The sequence below is a fragment of the Heptranchias perlo genome, chromosome 2 (genome assembly GCF_035084215.1).
Source record: "Heptranchias perlo isolate sHepPer1 chromosome 2, sHepPer1.hap1, whole genome shotgun sequence".
NCBI classification, from domain to species: Eukaryota; Metazoa; Chordata; class Chondrichthyes; order Hexanchiformes; family Hexanchidae; genus Heptranchias; species Heptranchias perlo.
In genome coordinates, this window is record NC_090326.1 from 43,422,902 (window position 1) to 43,439,673 (window position 16,772).

Below are 16,772 nucleotides of genomic sequence, written 5' to 3' on the forward strand. Positions count from 1 at the left end.
GATTTAGCATGGCAGAGGAGTTCAGGAAAAGAGTTCCAGAGCATAGAGGCAAAATAGTTGAAGGCTCTGGCCCCGATGATAAAGCAGAGGGAGTGGAGAAACTGACAATTGATGAGATAGTGTAAGCGGGGACATAGGACTAGAACTAGAGGTAGAGAGGAGCATGTTGAATCATAGAGGGATTTGTAGACAAGGATGAAGATTTCAAAGTCGACACACTGATGGATAGAAGTAAGAGGAATTAGGCAAACACAGGGATGGTAGGTGAGTGGGACTTTGTGAAGGGTTGGATGTGGATGGTAGAGTTCTGGATGAGTTGGTGTTTGTATAGGGTGGAGCTTGGGATGCCACCAATGAGGGCATTGGAAACGTTGGGTCTGAAGGTGACAAAGGCATGAATGAATGAGTCATTGGAATTGGAGATAAGGTAAGGACAGAGACAGGCACTATTTTGGAGATGGACATACCTTGGTGATGGACTGGAGGTGGGGTTTGAAGTTCACGTCAAGGTCAAGCAGGACACTGAGATTTGACACTGTCAGGTTGAGCATGAGCAGGCCTCCATAAAATGGAATGCACGGAGTTGAGATTTATTGCACAGGAGATTTAGAAATGCACCATCTCCTGCATAGTTTTTATTAGGAAGTCAGAAATAAAATACAATATGTAATGTGAACACATTCACTCTCCAAGCTGAAGGAGATTATGCACAGGTGAGCAGCCTAGGTTCTTGGATGAACAACATAGAAAAAAAATATATAAATATAAATAACAATGTAAAACTCCAGATCACTGCCACACTTATCAATAGTGACTCTTTATATCTATTGTCAATAATTTACATCACCTTGTGTATCAATTATCCATTTGACAGGTTTCAGACATTGAACGTAGAATTTCAGCTCTGAATGTGGCAGGTTTGAATGTGGTTCCCTGTGTACGACTGCTGAAGAAACGTAACCAGCTGGACATGAAGGTAAAAGAACAGTTTGGATGTTGAGATTGTAATTCAATCATGACCATTTCCTGTTAAACTATCGTGATTGTGGGCATGTACCTTTTATGTTTTTTTTCTTAGGCAGAGACCATTGATTCTTCAAGGCAACAGAGGAGAAAGCTTCCAGCACCACCAAAGCAAGGTATTCAACAGAAAGTGTATTATACTATAACTTGAGTTCTGAGAATTCCAGTATTCATCGTAACTTAGAAAAGGCTTGATGAAAAGTCAGATAATTGTTAATTATAATTGTCTTTTCATAAACTATACACTGACTGTATCTATTACTTGGCCAGTTTATAAGACGGACAGTATTTAAAGGGGAACTTTATAGCTTAAGGTACAAGGAATGATATATACTTCCCTGACATTGGTCCTTTAGAAGTAAATACAAGGCACGCCATGTACTAGCCTGATATCAGTCCTGTAAGTGTATACACAAGGGTTGATATGTACTTAGCCTGACAGTTTTGTAATACGTAGACCAAGCCGCTGTTTTTCTACCCTTACAGTCACTAGAACTAATGACAAGTACATAACACCCCTGGGGTTGAAACTGAGATTTACTAGTACTACAAGTACATGTCACTCATAAAATCATAGAATCATAGAAAGGTTACAGCACGGAAGGAGGCCATTCAGCCCACCGAGTCCGTGCGGCTCTATGCAAGAGCAATCCAGCTAGTCCCACTCCCCCGCCCTATCCCTGTAGTTCTGCAATTATTTTCCTTTCAAGTACTTATCCAGTTCCCTTTTGAAGGCCATGATCGAATCTGCCTCCATCATCCCCTCTGGCAGTGCATTCCAGATCCTAACCACTCGCTGTGTAAAAAAGTTTTACCTCATGTCACCTTTGATTCTTTTGCCAGTCACCTTAAATCTATGTCCTCTGGTTCTTGACCTTTCCGCCAATGGGAACAGTTTCTCTATCTACTCTGTCAAGACCCTTCATGATTTTGAATACCTCTATCAAATCGCCTCGCAACCTTCTCAGTTCCAAGGAGAACAACCCCAGCTTCTCCAGTAACTAAAGTCCCTCATCCCTGGAATCATTCTAGTAAATCTCTTTTGCACCCTCTCTAAGGCCTTCGCACCCTGGGGAATATAGGAGTATTTGTCATCAGTTCTAGTGACTGTAAGGGTGGAACAACACTGGTTTGGTCTACGTATTACAAAACTATAAACAGTCTCAGATGAGATTATAAACCACACAAGTTTTCCTATTTATGGCATAATTTAGACCCCTGTTTAATTGTTTTACCGCTTCGTGACACTCTACTGCACGACAGCTCTAATTCTGTTCCTCATGGCTTTTAGTAACATCATGTATCTGTTTAGTGCAATCATTATAGAGTTATCATGTAAGACTAACTTTTTCCATTAAGATTATCCTGATTTCCAACATAGTAGCTCCAAAACAATACTAATAAGGTTTGAAACAGAGCCAAACAACAGTCTCCTCATCAGTATGTTTTATTTTTGTTACAATACCTCACCAATCAGTGAACTTCTTTACTAGTACTATATAATATAATTATTAATGGCATTATTTAATGATGCAGAAGACTAAATAGGAAAAGTTATACTCCTCATAACATAAAATCTCATTAGAGTTAAATTGCAAATCTAACAAAGAAATAACAGTTTAAGAGTATTTGCTATCTGGATCACAGTGATTCTTTCGAGCAATAAGGCTGAACATATGGGAAACATGCTTCTGTATCCCAGTATCAATTCTACTTCCTGTAGGAAAGTTTGAATTGCTTGTTTCATTTACATAAAGATCAGATAGTGTCTTTGATTAAAAGATCAGATTAGTTAATTTCCTTGATTTAATTAGCAACAGTGTTTTTCACTGTGAAGATTTTTATGCTTAATCCAGATTTAACAAGTATTTGAATCTTCCCAGATATTCAACATTACATTTATGGTGTATGTTTTTTGTTGTTAATTGGATATTCATGTACAACGTTTGTTGAGTTTGCCTGAGAATCTCTGTATTAAGAGAGCTAACAGAGTGTTAGATTTGACACTGAAGAGATTAAAATCAGGAGGCTTTACTCAGCTCCCACCAAAAACTCTGCTCCTGACTCTTAACTGCCCCCTGGATGCTCACTCAGGTTAAATCAGATAGTGTGCAACCCTGGTGCTCTATCCGACCCTGCACTGAGCTTCAAATCCCATTTCTCATACATAACAACAACAACAACATGCTTTCATGTAGCGCCTTTAATGTTGTAAAACATCCCAAAGCGCTTCACTGGAGTGTTAGCAGACAAAATTTTACACCAAGCCACAAAAGGAGATATTAAGACAGGGGCTTGGTCAAAGAGGTAGATTTTAAGGAGCATCTTAAAGGAGAAGAGAGAGGTAGAAAGACAGAGAGGTTTATCGAGGGAATTCCAGAGTTTAGGGCCTAGGCAGTTGAAGGCATGGCCGCCAGTGGTGGAGAGGTTAAAATCAGGGATGCACACAAGGCCAGAATTGGAGGAGTGCAGAGATCTCAGAGGGTTGTAGGGCTGGAGGAGGTTACAGAGAAAGGGAGGGGCGAGGCCATGGAAGGTTTGAAAACTAGGATGAGAACTTTAAAACTGAGGCATTGCCGGACCAGGAGCCAATGTAGGTCAGTGAGCACAGGGGTGATGGGTGAACGGGACTTGGTGCGAGTTAAGATACAGGCAGCAGAGTTTTGGATGAGGTCAAGTTTATGGAGGGGGCAAGGTGGGAGGACAGCCGGGAGAGCATTGGAATAGGCAAGTCTAGATGCATGGATGAGGGTTTCAGCAACAGATGAGCTGAGGCAGGGGCAGAGATGGGCAGTGTTACGGAGGTGGAAGTAGATGGTCTTGGTGATGGAGCAGATCAGCGGTTGGAAGCTCATCTCAGGGTTAAATAGGGACCAAGGTTGCGAACGGTCTGGTTCAGCCTCGGACTGTGGCCAGGGAGAGGGATGGAATTGGTGGCCAGGGAACAAAGTTTGTGACGGGGACCAGACAATGGCTTCGGTGTACCCAATATTTAGTTGGAGGAAATTTCTGCTCATCCAGTACTGGATGTTGGTCAAGCAGTGTGACAAATCAGAGGCAGTGGAGGTGTCAAGAGAGGTGGTGATGAGGTACAGCTGGGCGAATGAGACGGCATATTTCTACCTCCGCAACATTGCCTATCAAGCCCTCATCTGATCCCCTCTGCCATTCGATCCTTTATCCTTGCTTTCGTTACCTCAAGACTCAATTTCAAATGCCCTCGTCAGCCATCCCTGTGCTCGTCCCTATACAAACCCCAACATGCCAAAAACACCAATATCCGCATCCTTGCTCACCAGCTCCCAACACACCAAATTCAAGATCTTTGTCTTTGTTTACAAATCCCTCAATGGTCTCATCCCAGTCTATCTCTGCAACCTTCTTCAGTCCTATGTCCCAACCCATGTCCTACTGTCTTCCAACTCTGGACTCCTGCACACCTCCCTCCCCCCCCTCCCCCCAACATTGCTCATTTGCTGGCAGAGGTTTCAGCCCTCTTGACCCCACCCTCTGGAATTCCCTCCTTAAATGTCTTTGCCTTGCTGCTTCCCCACCTCCCCCCAGCCCACCTTTAAACATCTTCAAAATGTATCTTTCTGACTATGCCTTCAATCAATTCACCTAAATCCTCTACTGTTTGGTCCATCTCTCTCCTATGTGATGCTGAAGCAAGCCTTACAAAAGGATAACTAACCCATTTCAGACTTTCTCATTGTATGTACGTTGTATTTTTAATGTTTGGTAACTATTATTTCATATTAATATTTAATTGTAAAGAAAGAAATTAGTTACTTTAGTGTCTAAACCTGTGGCCGTTGTGCTAATACACATCATTTTGAAGAGTATGGTAGCGTAATGCAAAAGCACGGTAAAGCCAGCCCGCAGATTAAATCCAAGCAGGGTAAGTGTTAGCCATTTAGATGTGCACCTGTAGAACGTCAAGCGTATAGAAAAGATATAGCTTCTGGGTTATTCGGGAAAGGTCCTCTTACAGAAACCAATCTTAGACTGTCATGAGAAACTATAAACTCTATAAACTCTGGAAGTTGAGCAGTTATCTAAAAATACAACCTGCCACATCTAAAGTAAAATAGACTAGTGCCTATCTCACTACACTTTCTTGACATTTGATAATTAACGTTTCTAACCTTTTTTGCAAATGGAACTCGTAATGATTAATTAGACACTCCACTAAATCTGAAGAGTGTTCTTAATGTTGACAATTCATTAAGATGCTTTTTGCAGTGTTGCATGCAGACTTTGAGTCGTTACTTAAAACTAGGACACCTTTCATTAGTAGCTATTTCAAGATGATTTCTTATATGATTAATGACCTCTATATACAGCCTGTCATTTTACTAGAAGGATTGCACCTTTTGTCAAACTCCCTCCACCATATGTAATGGTACATTCATGGTTCAGACAGTCTTCAGGTGACTAAGTTGCTACTGAGCTGGAACTACAAGATTTAATAACCCTAAGGTCTATCCGGTAACAATTTTATTAACTCCTAGCATACTGCAGATGACTTTACTCATCTAGGCATGCTTTTTCCCAGGGCAGCCCCTTCCTGTCTGAGATGAAATAAATGTGGGAAAGATTGATAGGTTGCATCTTTTTCTCTGCTTTCTTGTTGCTGCCTCTCCAGTCCATTTCTTTCTCTCTGCTCTTGTTCTTTGTTTCATTCACTTCTTTCTCATTTCTCATTATACCTTTTGCATTCTTTCTTTGCCCTTCAATCTATACCAACTGGATGTATGCACTTCAACAAAAGACCTGCTGAGATTCTCAGAGAAAATATGTAATATTGGATGAATTCTTTGGAAATCACAGAGAATCATAGAAATTACTGCACAGAAGGTGGTAATTTATGCCATTAAACTGGAGCTATCTCCTCCAATCCCAGTTCCTTGCTGCTTCCCGATATCTTTTCATTGTCTCCCTTTTCACACTTATCCAGTTCCTTTTTAAATGATCTTATTGCTCTGACTCAATACGAACATACGAAAATGTCGGACAGGAAAAGACCAAATGGTCAACCTAGCCTGTCCCATACAGTCGTGATACCTTATGCATCACGATACAGACAGTCCCTACCAACCTGGAGCCATGTAATCTCCTTGGAGAGCCAAAAAAAGATAAAAACCCAGGCCAATTAAAGAGAATCAGGAAAGTTCCTTCCCAACCCCTTTAGGCGATCAAAACTCGTGTAGGAGATCACATTGGCCCTGATTATTATTACAGGGGTACTTACCTCTTGTACAAGGTGATCTTTGACCCAGCCAGAAACAGGTCCAGCTCTTTCTCTCGAAGGAATACAGCGAATCAGCATTCACTGTACAAGCCAACAACCTGTTCCACAGGTCCACTATTCTCTGGAAAAAGAAGAACCATCTAACATCCAACCTAGTTCTGCACTTACATAACTAGTAATTGTGACCCCTGGTCCTCTGTAACCTATCCAGTTAAAATAATTGGTCCACGTAAACACAATCTAGTCCCTTCATTATTTTATTAACCTTGATCAAATCGCCCCTGAGTTCACACTTCTCAAGTATACAAACCCAGCCCTTTGAGCATATCTGGGTAACTAAGGTGTTTTAAACCGGGAATTAATCTTGTGGTCCTCCTTTGAACCCTTTCCAAAGCCTCAGTATCCCCCATCATGTGAGGAGACCAAAACTGGACACAGTATTCTAACTGAGGCCTGACCAAGGTCTTGTACAAGGACAAAATAGCATGTTTTGTTTTGTCGTGAATTGTCCTGTGAATACGACCTAATACCCTGTTTGCTTTAGATAGCTTCACAGCATTAGTCATAAACCTTTGGAGAGTTATGCCCTGTAACGCCCAGATCTTTATCTTTCACCACTGGCTTCAATTCTGTTCCCTGTAGGGTGTATGCATAATTAGCAATAGACCTGCCCACGTGCCAAACTCAGGCCCATTCCCTCAACATATTGGGATCTGCTTGCAGTAGTTTAACATCATCTACAGCCCTAACTCTCACACATAGCTTCATATCATCTGCAAACTTAACTACTTGTGGTAAAGCATTCCATGTTCTAATAACCACCCGTGTGAAAATATTTTTTCTAACTTCCTCCTTCATAAGTGTAATAAATTGGATAGCCAGGTGGTGAAGGATAGAATACTAGAGCCTGATCTTCAGTTGCTTCCAAGCCTTTATTCACAGAGATCCACATTACCCACTCCACACCCTGGATAAACTTTCATATGAATGGAAATAAGAGAGTCCCTAATTGATACGCACCACCTGAATACAATTAACACTAATTGATATAAATTCTATGGATACAATTAACAATAAGAACATAAGAAATAGGAGCAGGAGTAGGCCATACAGCCCCTCGAGCCTGCTCCGCCACTCAGTAAGATCATGGCTGATCTTCTACCTCAACTCCACTTTCCCGCCCAATCCCCATATCCGTTGATTCCCCTAGAGTCCAAAAATCTATCTATCTCAGCCTTGAATATACTCAATGACTGAGCATCCACAGCCCTCTGGAGTAGAGAATTTCAAAGATTCACAACCTCTGAGTGAAGACATTTTTCCTCATCTCAGCCCTAAATGTCTGACCCCTTATCCTGAGACTATGCCCCCTAGTTCTAGACTGTTCCAGCCAGGGGAAACAGCCTCTCAGCATCTACCCTGTCAAGTCCTGTAAGAATTTTATATGTTTCAATGGGATCACCTCTCATTCTTCTAAACTCCGGAGAATATAGGCCCATTCTACTCAATCTCTCCTCACAGGACAACCCTCTCATCCCAAGAATCAATCTAATGAACCTTTGTTGCACCCCCTCTAAGGCGAGTATATCCTTCCTTAGGTAAGGAGACCAAATCTGTGCACAATAGTCCAGTTGTGATCTCACCAGAGCCCTATATAATTGCAGAAAGACCTCCCTACTCTTATACTCCAACCCCCTTGCAATAAAGACCTTCCTAATTGCTAGCTGTACCTCCATGTTAACTTCCTATGATTTGTGTACAAGGACATCCAAATCCCTCTGACTACCAACATTTCTTAGTCTCTAACCTTTTAAAAACTATTTTGCTTTTCTATTCTTCCTACCAAAGTGGATAATTTCACATTTCCCCACGTTATACTCCATTGCCCACTCACTTAACCTGTCTATTTCCCTTTGCAGCCTCTTTACGACCTCTTCACAGCTTACTTTCCCACCTAGTTTTGTATCACCAGCAAACTTGGATACATTACACTCGGTCCCTTCATCTAAGTCATTAATATATATTGTGAACAGATGAGGCCCTAGCACTGATCTTTGCGGCACTCTACTAGTTACAACCTGCCAACCTGAAAATGACCTGTTTATTCCTACTATCTGTTTTCTGTCCATTAACCAATCCTCAATCCATGCTAATATATTACCTCCAATCCCATAAGCCCTAATCTTCTGTAACAATCTCTTGTGTGGCACCTTATCGAATGCCTTTTGAAAATCCAAATATACTACATCCACTGATTCCCCTTTATCTACTCTGCTATTTACAGCCTCAAAAAACTCTAATAAATTTGTCAAACACGATTTCCCTTTCATAAAACCGTGTTGACTCTGCCTAATCATATTATGATGATTTTCTAAATGCCGTTACTACGTCCTTAATAATAGATTCCAGCATTTTCCCTACTACTGATGTCAGGCCAACTGGCCTGTAGTTCCCTGTTTTCTCTCTCCCTCCTTTCTTGAATAGCGGGGTTACATTTGCCACCTTCCAATCCACAGGGACCGTTCTCGAATCTATGGAATTCTGGAAGATCAAAATCAATGCATCCACTATCTCTGCAGACACCTCTTTTAAAACCCTAGGATGCAGGCAATTAGGTCCAAGGGATTTTGTCAGCTTTTAGTCCCTTTAATTTCTCCAGTACTTTTCCTTTACTAATATTAATTACTTTATGTTCCTCACTCACATTAGATCCTCCTTCATTCTTCTAGTGATAATCCTCAATCTATGCCCCTTGTTACCATTGTACCAAAGGGAACAATCTTTCACTATTTACCCTCTCAAAGCCGTTTATAATTTTGAAAATATCTGTTGGACCCCCCTTTAACCTTCTCTGTTCCAGTGAAAAAGCCCCAAATTTTTTGAACTTTCTTTATAACTGTAACCTCTCAGTTGTGGTATCATTGTGAATCTTTGCTGTACTCTTTTCTCAGCTCTAATACCCTTCAATAATAGTCCAACTGTGACCTAGCCAATATCAACATCACTTCCTTGCTTTTATAGTCAATGCCCCTATATATAAAACACACTATCCCTGATACAAGTTTCAGGTCTACCTTAGATATTCTCTTGGTTACAGTGGAGCCGGTCACTACTGTAAGCAGTCTGAGCATTTTATATTCAAAAGTGTACCTGTGCAGGTTAATATATAATTATACTATAGCGTAATTCAGGGATATAACAATAGGATTCCCTGGTAATTTGAACGGGATATCCTGTCTTTCGCACCCACCCTCGTGCACTTCCCCTGATCTTTTCGAAGACAGACTGAGAAACACTTGGTGAGACGAGGCCAGATCCAAATTGTTGAGCTGCTTTATTTCACAGACAGCAATTGAATGTGAAGAGTATTTACTTCAACGAACTTATGTTCCGTTTTCGTGAATAAGCAAAATAATAAACTGCACAACCCCATCCCAGTTAGTCAGCTAAATATGATTTGCTTTTAGCCTGATTTAGCATAGAGTCAGACCAAGGCATACAGGGCCTTGCCGGCTCTCTTCTTAACGTAATCTGCCTGAAATTTATTGGTTCCTACACAGCAGATCTCACCAGCTGACCTCAACATTTGGGTATTTGTTCTTTTGTTTCCTGTCCCAAACGAAGTTCCAGCTTGGTACCTGACCCCCTTCCCCATAAAGAGAGTTGGCCAGAAGAGCTGTTAACCAAGCCTGCTACTGCAGCCCCCCACACACCACCCCTCCCCCTTTGAAACTAGCTTCATCCAAAACTCAGCAGGAAGGGACATTTCATCTCCAAAAATGTGAATGTTTGCTGGGAGCACCTGAGATGTGATAACACCACCCCATTGTTGCCAGTTTCCATGGGTAACAGTTTTAATGCCTGGCTTTAATACAGAGTCGCCAAATGGTTGCAGTCTGTGGCCTTTTAAACCTGGGCAAATTCACTTTGTTTTAAAACACAACCCTTAAACATAGCTCAATCCTAAAATCCTTTCCATGAAGAAAAATTGTCAAAAATCTCAAAATTTGACAATCCTATTTGCTTTTTATGGCATTTTCTACCTTTACGGATGTATCAGATGTCCAGGTCCCTCTGTTCTCCCAGTCTATTAAGAATCTTACTTCCTTTCAGTGTTCTTTTTCCCTACTACTTCACATTTTCTGCATTGAATTACATCTATCATCTATCCGTTCACTTTGCTAACTGTCTATGTCCACTTGCAGTCTTCTACTTTCTTCCTCACGGTTTGCCATGCCAACTCATTTGCTACTTCATCAAACTTTGATATGATTCCTCTTATGCCTATATTCAAATCATTTATATTAATGGAAATCAAAAAAAGGTCCCAGCATAGATTCCTGGGGCACACATTCTGCCAATCCAGAAAACATCCATTTACCCTTACTCTATGCTTTCAGTCCCTCAACCATCCCTCTACCCATGCAGCTACATTCTCATAATTTGTTTGCAGTAACTTACATAATTCCCATGAAACATCCATAGCTTGAACATTCTCATGAAACCTTGCCAATATCTGTTGGGGATCAAATAACATACAGAAATTTTCATAGATAGAGAATCCCATCAACAATAAATTCAAGTATAAATGGGATATTAGGGAAACTATTTGAAGTCTATGCATAATGCTCTTTGAACTGTAAAGCCATAAGGCCTAAATGCAGTGAATCCACATTTCTAGCATGGAGCTGCAAATGCATGAACTATGGGTTGGAGAATCATGGCTACAATGTTGAAAACCTTTCTCTGACCCACTTCTTGCTTTGAGCAAGGCTTTCCCACTGGGAGTGCAAGATTGCAGATTTACTCCATAATCTTTGTCTCCTCTACTTCACATCCCAGATAAGTGATTTTGATTGACTCAGGAGCCTTTGATGTCTATTTTCTTTGTGTGTAAATGTTACAGGAGACACAGTTAACAACGCTCCAGTCATGTCTATCAGGACGTTCAGCAGGAATGGCTTGTGCCAAGATACAACGTCACCACATAACCCAAAGGAAGACACAAGCACTGTTGATAAACCTGCAGTAAGCTTTTTTAGTTCTTCCAATTTATTATCATTTAACAAATCGAACAATAATGGGCTCTGCCTATACTCTTATTGCACAATTCTAGGTGGACAGATTTTGTCCTGAAATCAGCCTGGTGTTTTCAATTTCCCAGTATAGCACGAACACACTATTAGTGACTGCTACTATTTGAGGTACATTCTTGGTTTTCTGCTTTGTTTAGCTAAATAAAATCACTCTCTGACTCCAAGACTGTCAGTGAACTTTCATAACTGAGACAATGAACAGGGTGACAGAACTCTTGAGTTTCTGAAAACGTTTATCCAAATGTTCCTATGTGCAGCTTTAAATCTTTTCTGTGCACTGTCAAAACTTAAATGCAGCCAAAGAAGGTGCCAAAACATTGCAAATGTGGTACTGAGTAGCTACGTAGTAAAACTGCCTGTTAAGTGCTCCATTAGTAGTCGATCATTCAGTGCTAGTTTACATTACACAGTACCACATTAATACACTAAGTCAGTTGAGTACAAAGATGTAAGCTCCAACAGTGTGAAACTCTCCTGGTGGCATGGGGTCTCACCAGAGGACGATTCCATAATTGAGTTAATTCATTTAATTCATTTAAATAGCCCCTAGCGCAATTTACCATTTGTTTAGGATGGAAATCCACTGTGTTCTCTGCTCACCCACCCAACCTGGGCAAATAGGAAAGCTCCATGTATGTTTTGCCATCCATTGCTTTTTGACACTCACTTCTTTTGCCCCACAAAGCCTCTGGCAAGCAGCCAAAAGTTATTGACCCCAAAGGTGGTCGCTTAACGTTTAAATGCCAGTTGCAGCTCTTTAAGAGATGCTAAAACATTGGATATTCCACTCTCTCTCCCCAACAACAGCAGGCTCCCAGCAGGAGGCCCAGTGCAGGCTGGAGCTCGCCATACATGTGAAATGAGGACAAACCCCAGAAGATCCAGTGGAGTTGTCCATGTGCTGGTCGTGTGGGTGTAAATCCCAATACACGCCAAACGCAATGAAAAATCATGGAAATTAGAGCAATATTGGATAGGATAAAAATAAAAGAGGAGGTGCTTAAAAGATTGGCAGTACTCAAAGTAGAAAAGTCACCCAGTCCAGATGGGATGCCTCCTAGGTTATTGAGGGAAGTAAGGGTGGAAATTGTGGAGGCTCAGGCCACAATCTTCCAATCTTCCTTAGATATGGGGGTAGTGCTGGAGGATTGCAAATCTCACAACCCTGTTCAAAAAAAGGGAGAGGGATAAACCCGGCAATTACAAGCCAGTTAGCCTAATGTCGGTGGTGGGGAAACTTTTAGTCCAGGACAAAATTAATTGACACTTGGAAAAGTATGGGCTAATAAATGAAAGTCAGCACGGATTTGTTAAAGGAAAATCATGTTTGACTAATTTGATTGAGTTCTTTGATGAAGTAATGGAGAGGTTTGATGAGGGTAGTGTAGTTGATGTTGTGTATTTGGACTTTCAAAAGGCATTTGATAAAGTACCACATAATAGACTTGTTAGCAAAATTAAAGCCCATGGAATTAAAGGGACAGTAGCAGCATGGATACAAATTGGCTAAGGGACAGAAAGCAGAGAGTAGAAGTGAACGGTTGTTTTTCAGACTGGAAGGAAGTATACAGTGGTGTTCCCCAAGGGTTAATTACCTGGACTTGGGTATAAAGGGCATAATTTCAAAGTTTGCAGATGACACGAAACTTGGAGAGTATTAACAGTGAAGTGGATAGTAACAGACTTCAGGAGGACATAGATAGACTGGTGAAATGGGCAGCCACATGGCAGATGAAATTTAACGCAGAGAAGTGTGAAGTGATGCATTTTGGTAGGAAGAATGAGGAGAGGCAATATAAACATAATGTTGCAATTTTAAAGGGGGTACAGGAACAGAGAAACCTGGGGGTGCAAATGCACAAATCTTTGAAGGTGGCAGGACAAGTTGAGAAGGCTGTTAAAAAAGCAGATGGGATCCTGGGTTTTAGTAAGAGAGGCATAGAGTACAAAAATAAGGAAGTTATGCTAAACTTTTATAATGTGGAGATGCCGGTGATGGACTGGGGTGGACAAATGTAAGGAATCTTACAACACCAGGTTATAGTCCAACAAATTTATTTTCAAATCACAAGCTTTCGGAGATTATCACCTGACGAAGGGGATAATCTCCGAAAGCTTGTGATTTTAAAATAAATTTGTTGGACTATAACCTGGTGTTGTAAGATTCCAAACTTTTATAAAACACTGGTTAGGCCTCAGCTGGAGTATTGTGTTCAATTCTGGGCACCACACTTTAGGAAGGATGTCAAGGCCTTGGAGAGGGTGCAGCAGAGATTTACTAGAATGGTGCCAAAGATGTGGGACTTCAGTTATGTGGAGAGACTGGAGAAGTTGGGGTTATCCTCCTTAGAACGGAGAAGGTTAAGGGGATACTTGATAGAGGTGTTCAAGATCATGAATGGTTTTGATAGAGTAAATAAGGAGAAACTGTTTCCAGTGACAGAAGGGTCAGTAACCAGAGGACACAGATTTAAGGTGATCGGCAAAAGAGCCAGAGGCGACGTGAGGAAACAGTTTTTTTACGCAGCAAGTTGTAATGATCTGGAACGCACTGCCTGAAAGGGTGGTGGAAGCAGGCTCAATAGTAACTTTCAAAAGGGAACTAGATAAATATTAAAGGGAAAAAATTTACAGGGTGATGGGGAAAGAGCAGGGAAGTGGGACTAATTGGATAGCTCTTTCAAAGAGCCGGCATAGGCACGATGGGCTGAATGGCCTCCTCCTGTATTGTTCCTACTATGATACTATAAACTACTCCATAATGTAGAAACTCCCTTATTATCTAATTGGATGGCTGTTACTTTAAATGTTTTGATTTACCACTTTGCATCAGCATCTACCTGGGAAAACACAGATTTCTATGCCACTGCCATTAAATGAACTTCATGACTGCCTGCAGGAGATGCAGTTCACAAGTGGTTGAACTGGATGCCCATTTTTCTTCCCTCTTTGAAAGTGCAGTATTCTTTTTAATAGCCCAACTAAGAATTGCACAACATGGATGAAAAATCTTGCAGAGCATACTATTCTCCCAAATTCCCAATATATGATCCTGTTGCATGATGCTCTGTGCCAGGAGCAGTAATTTGTAAAATCTACCCATTAGTACTGAACTAGGGATAGTTTTCTGATGTAAGCTCATGTGTACTAGGAACTGAGTTGATAATTCCCAAACCCTTTCAGCCAAGACCCAGCCATCTAAGAGAAAATGGGAACTTTCAGCCCATCAGTCTGTATGGGATAGTGCTGTAACGCACCTTGTCACCCAGTTGCCTATTGCTAGAGATTTTAGTAGTAATTTAAAAAATAATAATTTCAGGACTGCAGTAATTATAGAATGTTATATAGAACATCATATTACAGAAACAGAGCGTCTGGCCTATCAAGGCTATCAAAGTATGAAAGTTCAAATGATGTTTTGTACATGACAATAAATCGGATAAAACATTGTGATAAAAGAATTGAAGTTTCCCTTTCTATACCTTGACTTGTCAATGAATTCTTTCTCTATCTTCTGCTGCAGAAGCCTGTACCATACTGAGAGCCGGACACCACTCTGATGACAACTCACTGCCTACGGCTGTCCACTAGAGTGCCTTGATTCAACAGCCATGGAAACTGTTACCCGGAACACGAGCCTGCCACTACCCAACAATCCCATAGGAGCGGACTCTGACCGGATACCTCCCTGAGTTCACTCTGTGATTCTTCAGGATTGTACCTTTTCTTTGGTAAAAAATGTTTTGCCTTAATTTCAAGAGACCTATTGAGAATGGTGACTGGTCTCCCTAACATTGGTCCACACCATTTGAAAAGCACTTTGGCGTGTTTGCTGTACAGAACTTGTGGTCTTTATGTACGTGATTTGTCTTTATATGGTAGCACAAACTCGATGTATTTGGAAGCAAGGTTATTTGTAAGTGATTTGTCAACTGTATTACCTTATTCAACTGAAAAATGGTTGTACTGGTAACAAAAAAAAACTTGGGGTAAATTGTACCTCTGCCATATTGTTGGTTGCTGTCATTTCATTGGTGATTGTTCCCTGGAGTGATCACATTACATAAATTGAATCTTTTTTTAAATGTTATTTTAATGTGCACATTTATTTTCATATAACTGACCAAATAATTTTGGTCTCAATTGTTAACTGAATTTACTTTTGCATTGAGCTTAAGGAACTTTCAACAGGAATTTGTGGAATGAAAAGCAAGATGTTGCTGATTAATATATTTTTGTTGCTTTTTTAAAAAATCCTTTGTGAAAAATTATAGGAGAATCAAGCACCTCTCTCAGTTATAGAAGCAAAGATGCTAAAATGTAGGAATGAACAAAAAAAATTGATCACAATATCAGAAATTATCAGAAAGGAATGATTGGCTTGAGAGTACAGGCGTTAATGAGTGGCAAAGGTTCATGTTCCAGATAAAACTCGAGCATTGCAACTCAATGGTTAGTCACAATTTAATGTGATCCATCTACTAATGAGTAAGTTTCATGCTAGAACAGGGGTCCTTGAGCAGAATACAGCATTCAAAAGTGCTCCGTGCTTTAATCAGCATGTAGTCCCCTATGCCATGATAAAAGTGCACTGAAATGCTTATCTTAATGACTGTAGTAACAAGATGGGGAATTAGTGGTGTACTCAGACAGGCCTGTAAAAGGTAACTGGGACTGCTTGAAATTAAGGAAAGCAGTTACATGTACTTGCAATTTAATTAAACTCTTCAAATTATGACAATCTACACAAATCTGAATGGAAAGGTCAATTAATCACTTAATATATCAAATTCTCTGCAAATGTTGGACAAGAGTGTAAGAACTTAGTGAATGGATGCTGAATTGCCCACGTCCAGTTGCCATGGGAAGTTTTTCACTATCTGCTGGAAGATTAGCGTAATATTACCTGCCCTGTTTGTGTAAGATTCTTCTACTCCTAATGGTGGAATTATGACTTGCAGAATATAGCTGTTCTTCGTGGCCATAGTTGTTTTAACTAACAGCCCCGTGCATGATGTCTCAATATTGAATACAGACAGTGCATGACTACTTACAAGCCAGAGGATGAACTGAAATCATGCTTCTTGAGCAATTGTCTCTTTCCAAATTGCAAGTAAGTGCACAATTTACTGCGTTTATCGAAATTATGTACAAGGTATTGTTAGACATAATTGTATATGTCAGTGCATTGGAAACTTTGATATTTCTAGGCTTTTTTTTCTTCCATGCACACATGTGCAAGTTAGTATTTGCTTCTATTTTGCTAACTCTTTTTCATGAGGGCTTGCATATAATATGGTGCTGGCATAGTCTGAAGAGATTTGTAGAATGCCATCAGACAATTATGCATAAAGCTTAAATGAAAATGCCCCCTTCCTTGCTGATGTACTTCCCAAAGT

At 40.5% G+C, this 16,772-nt stretch overlaps 1 protein-coding gene across 1 annotated transcript in view; it reads left to right on the top strand.

Annotated features, from left to right (window-relative positions):
• Positions 1 to 15,426, top strand: part of myripb (myosin VIIA and Rab interacting protein b) — a 559,045-nt gene extending 543,619 nt beyond the window's left edge. The window contains exons 14-17 of the mRNA XM_068001808.1: positions 875 to 976; positions 1,079 to 1,139; positions 11,184 to 11,305; positions 14,897 to 15,426. Coding sequence (XP_067857909.1) covers positions 875 to 976; positions 1,079 to 1,139; positions 11,184 to 11,305; positions 14,897 to 14,914 — 303 coding nt within the window. The 3' untranslated portion in view covers positions 14,915 to 15,426. The remainder of the gene's footprint in view (positions 1 to 874; positions 977 to 1,078; positions 1,140 to 11,183; positions 11,306 to 14,896) is intronic.
• Positions 15,427 to 16,772: the final 1,346 nt, after the last annotated feature.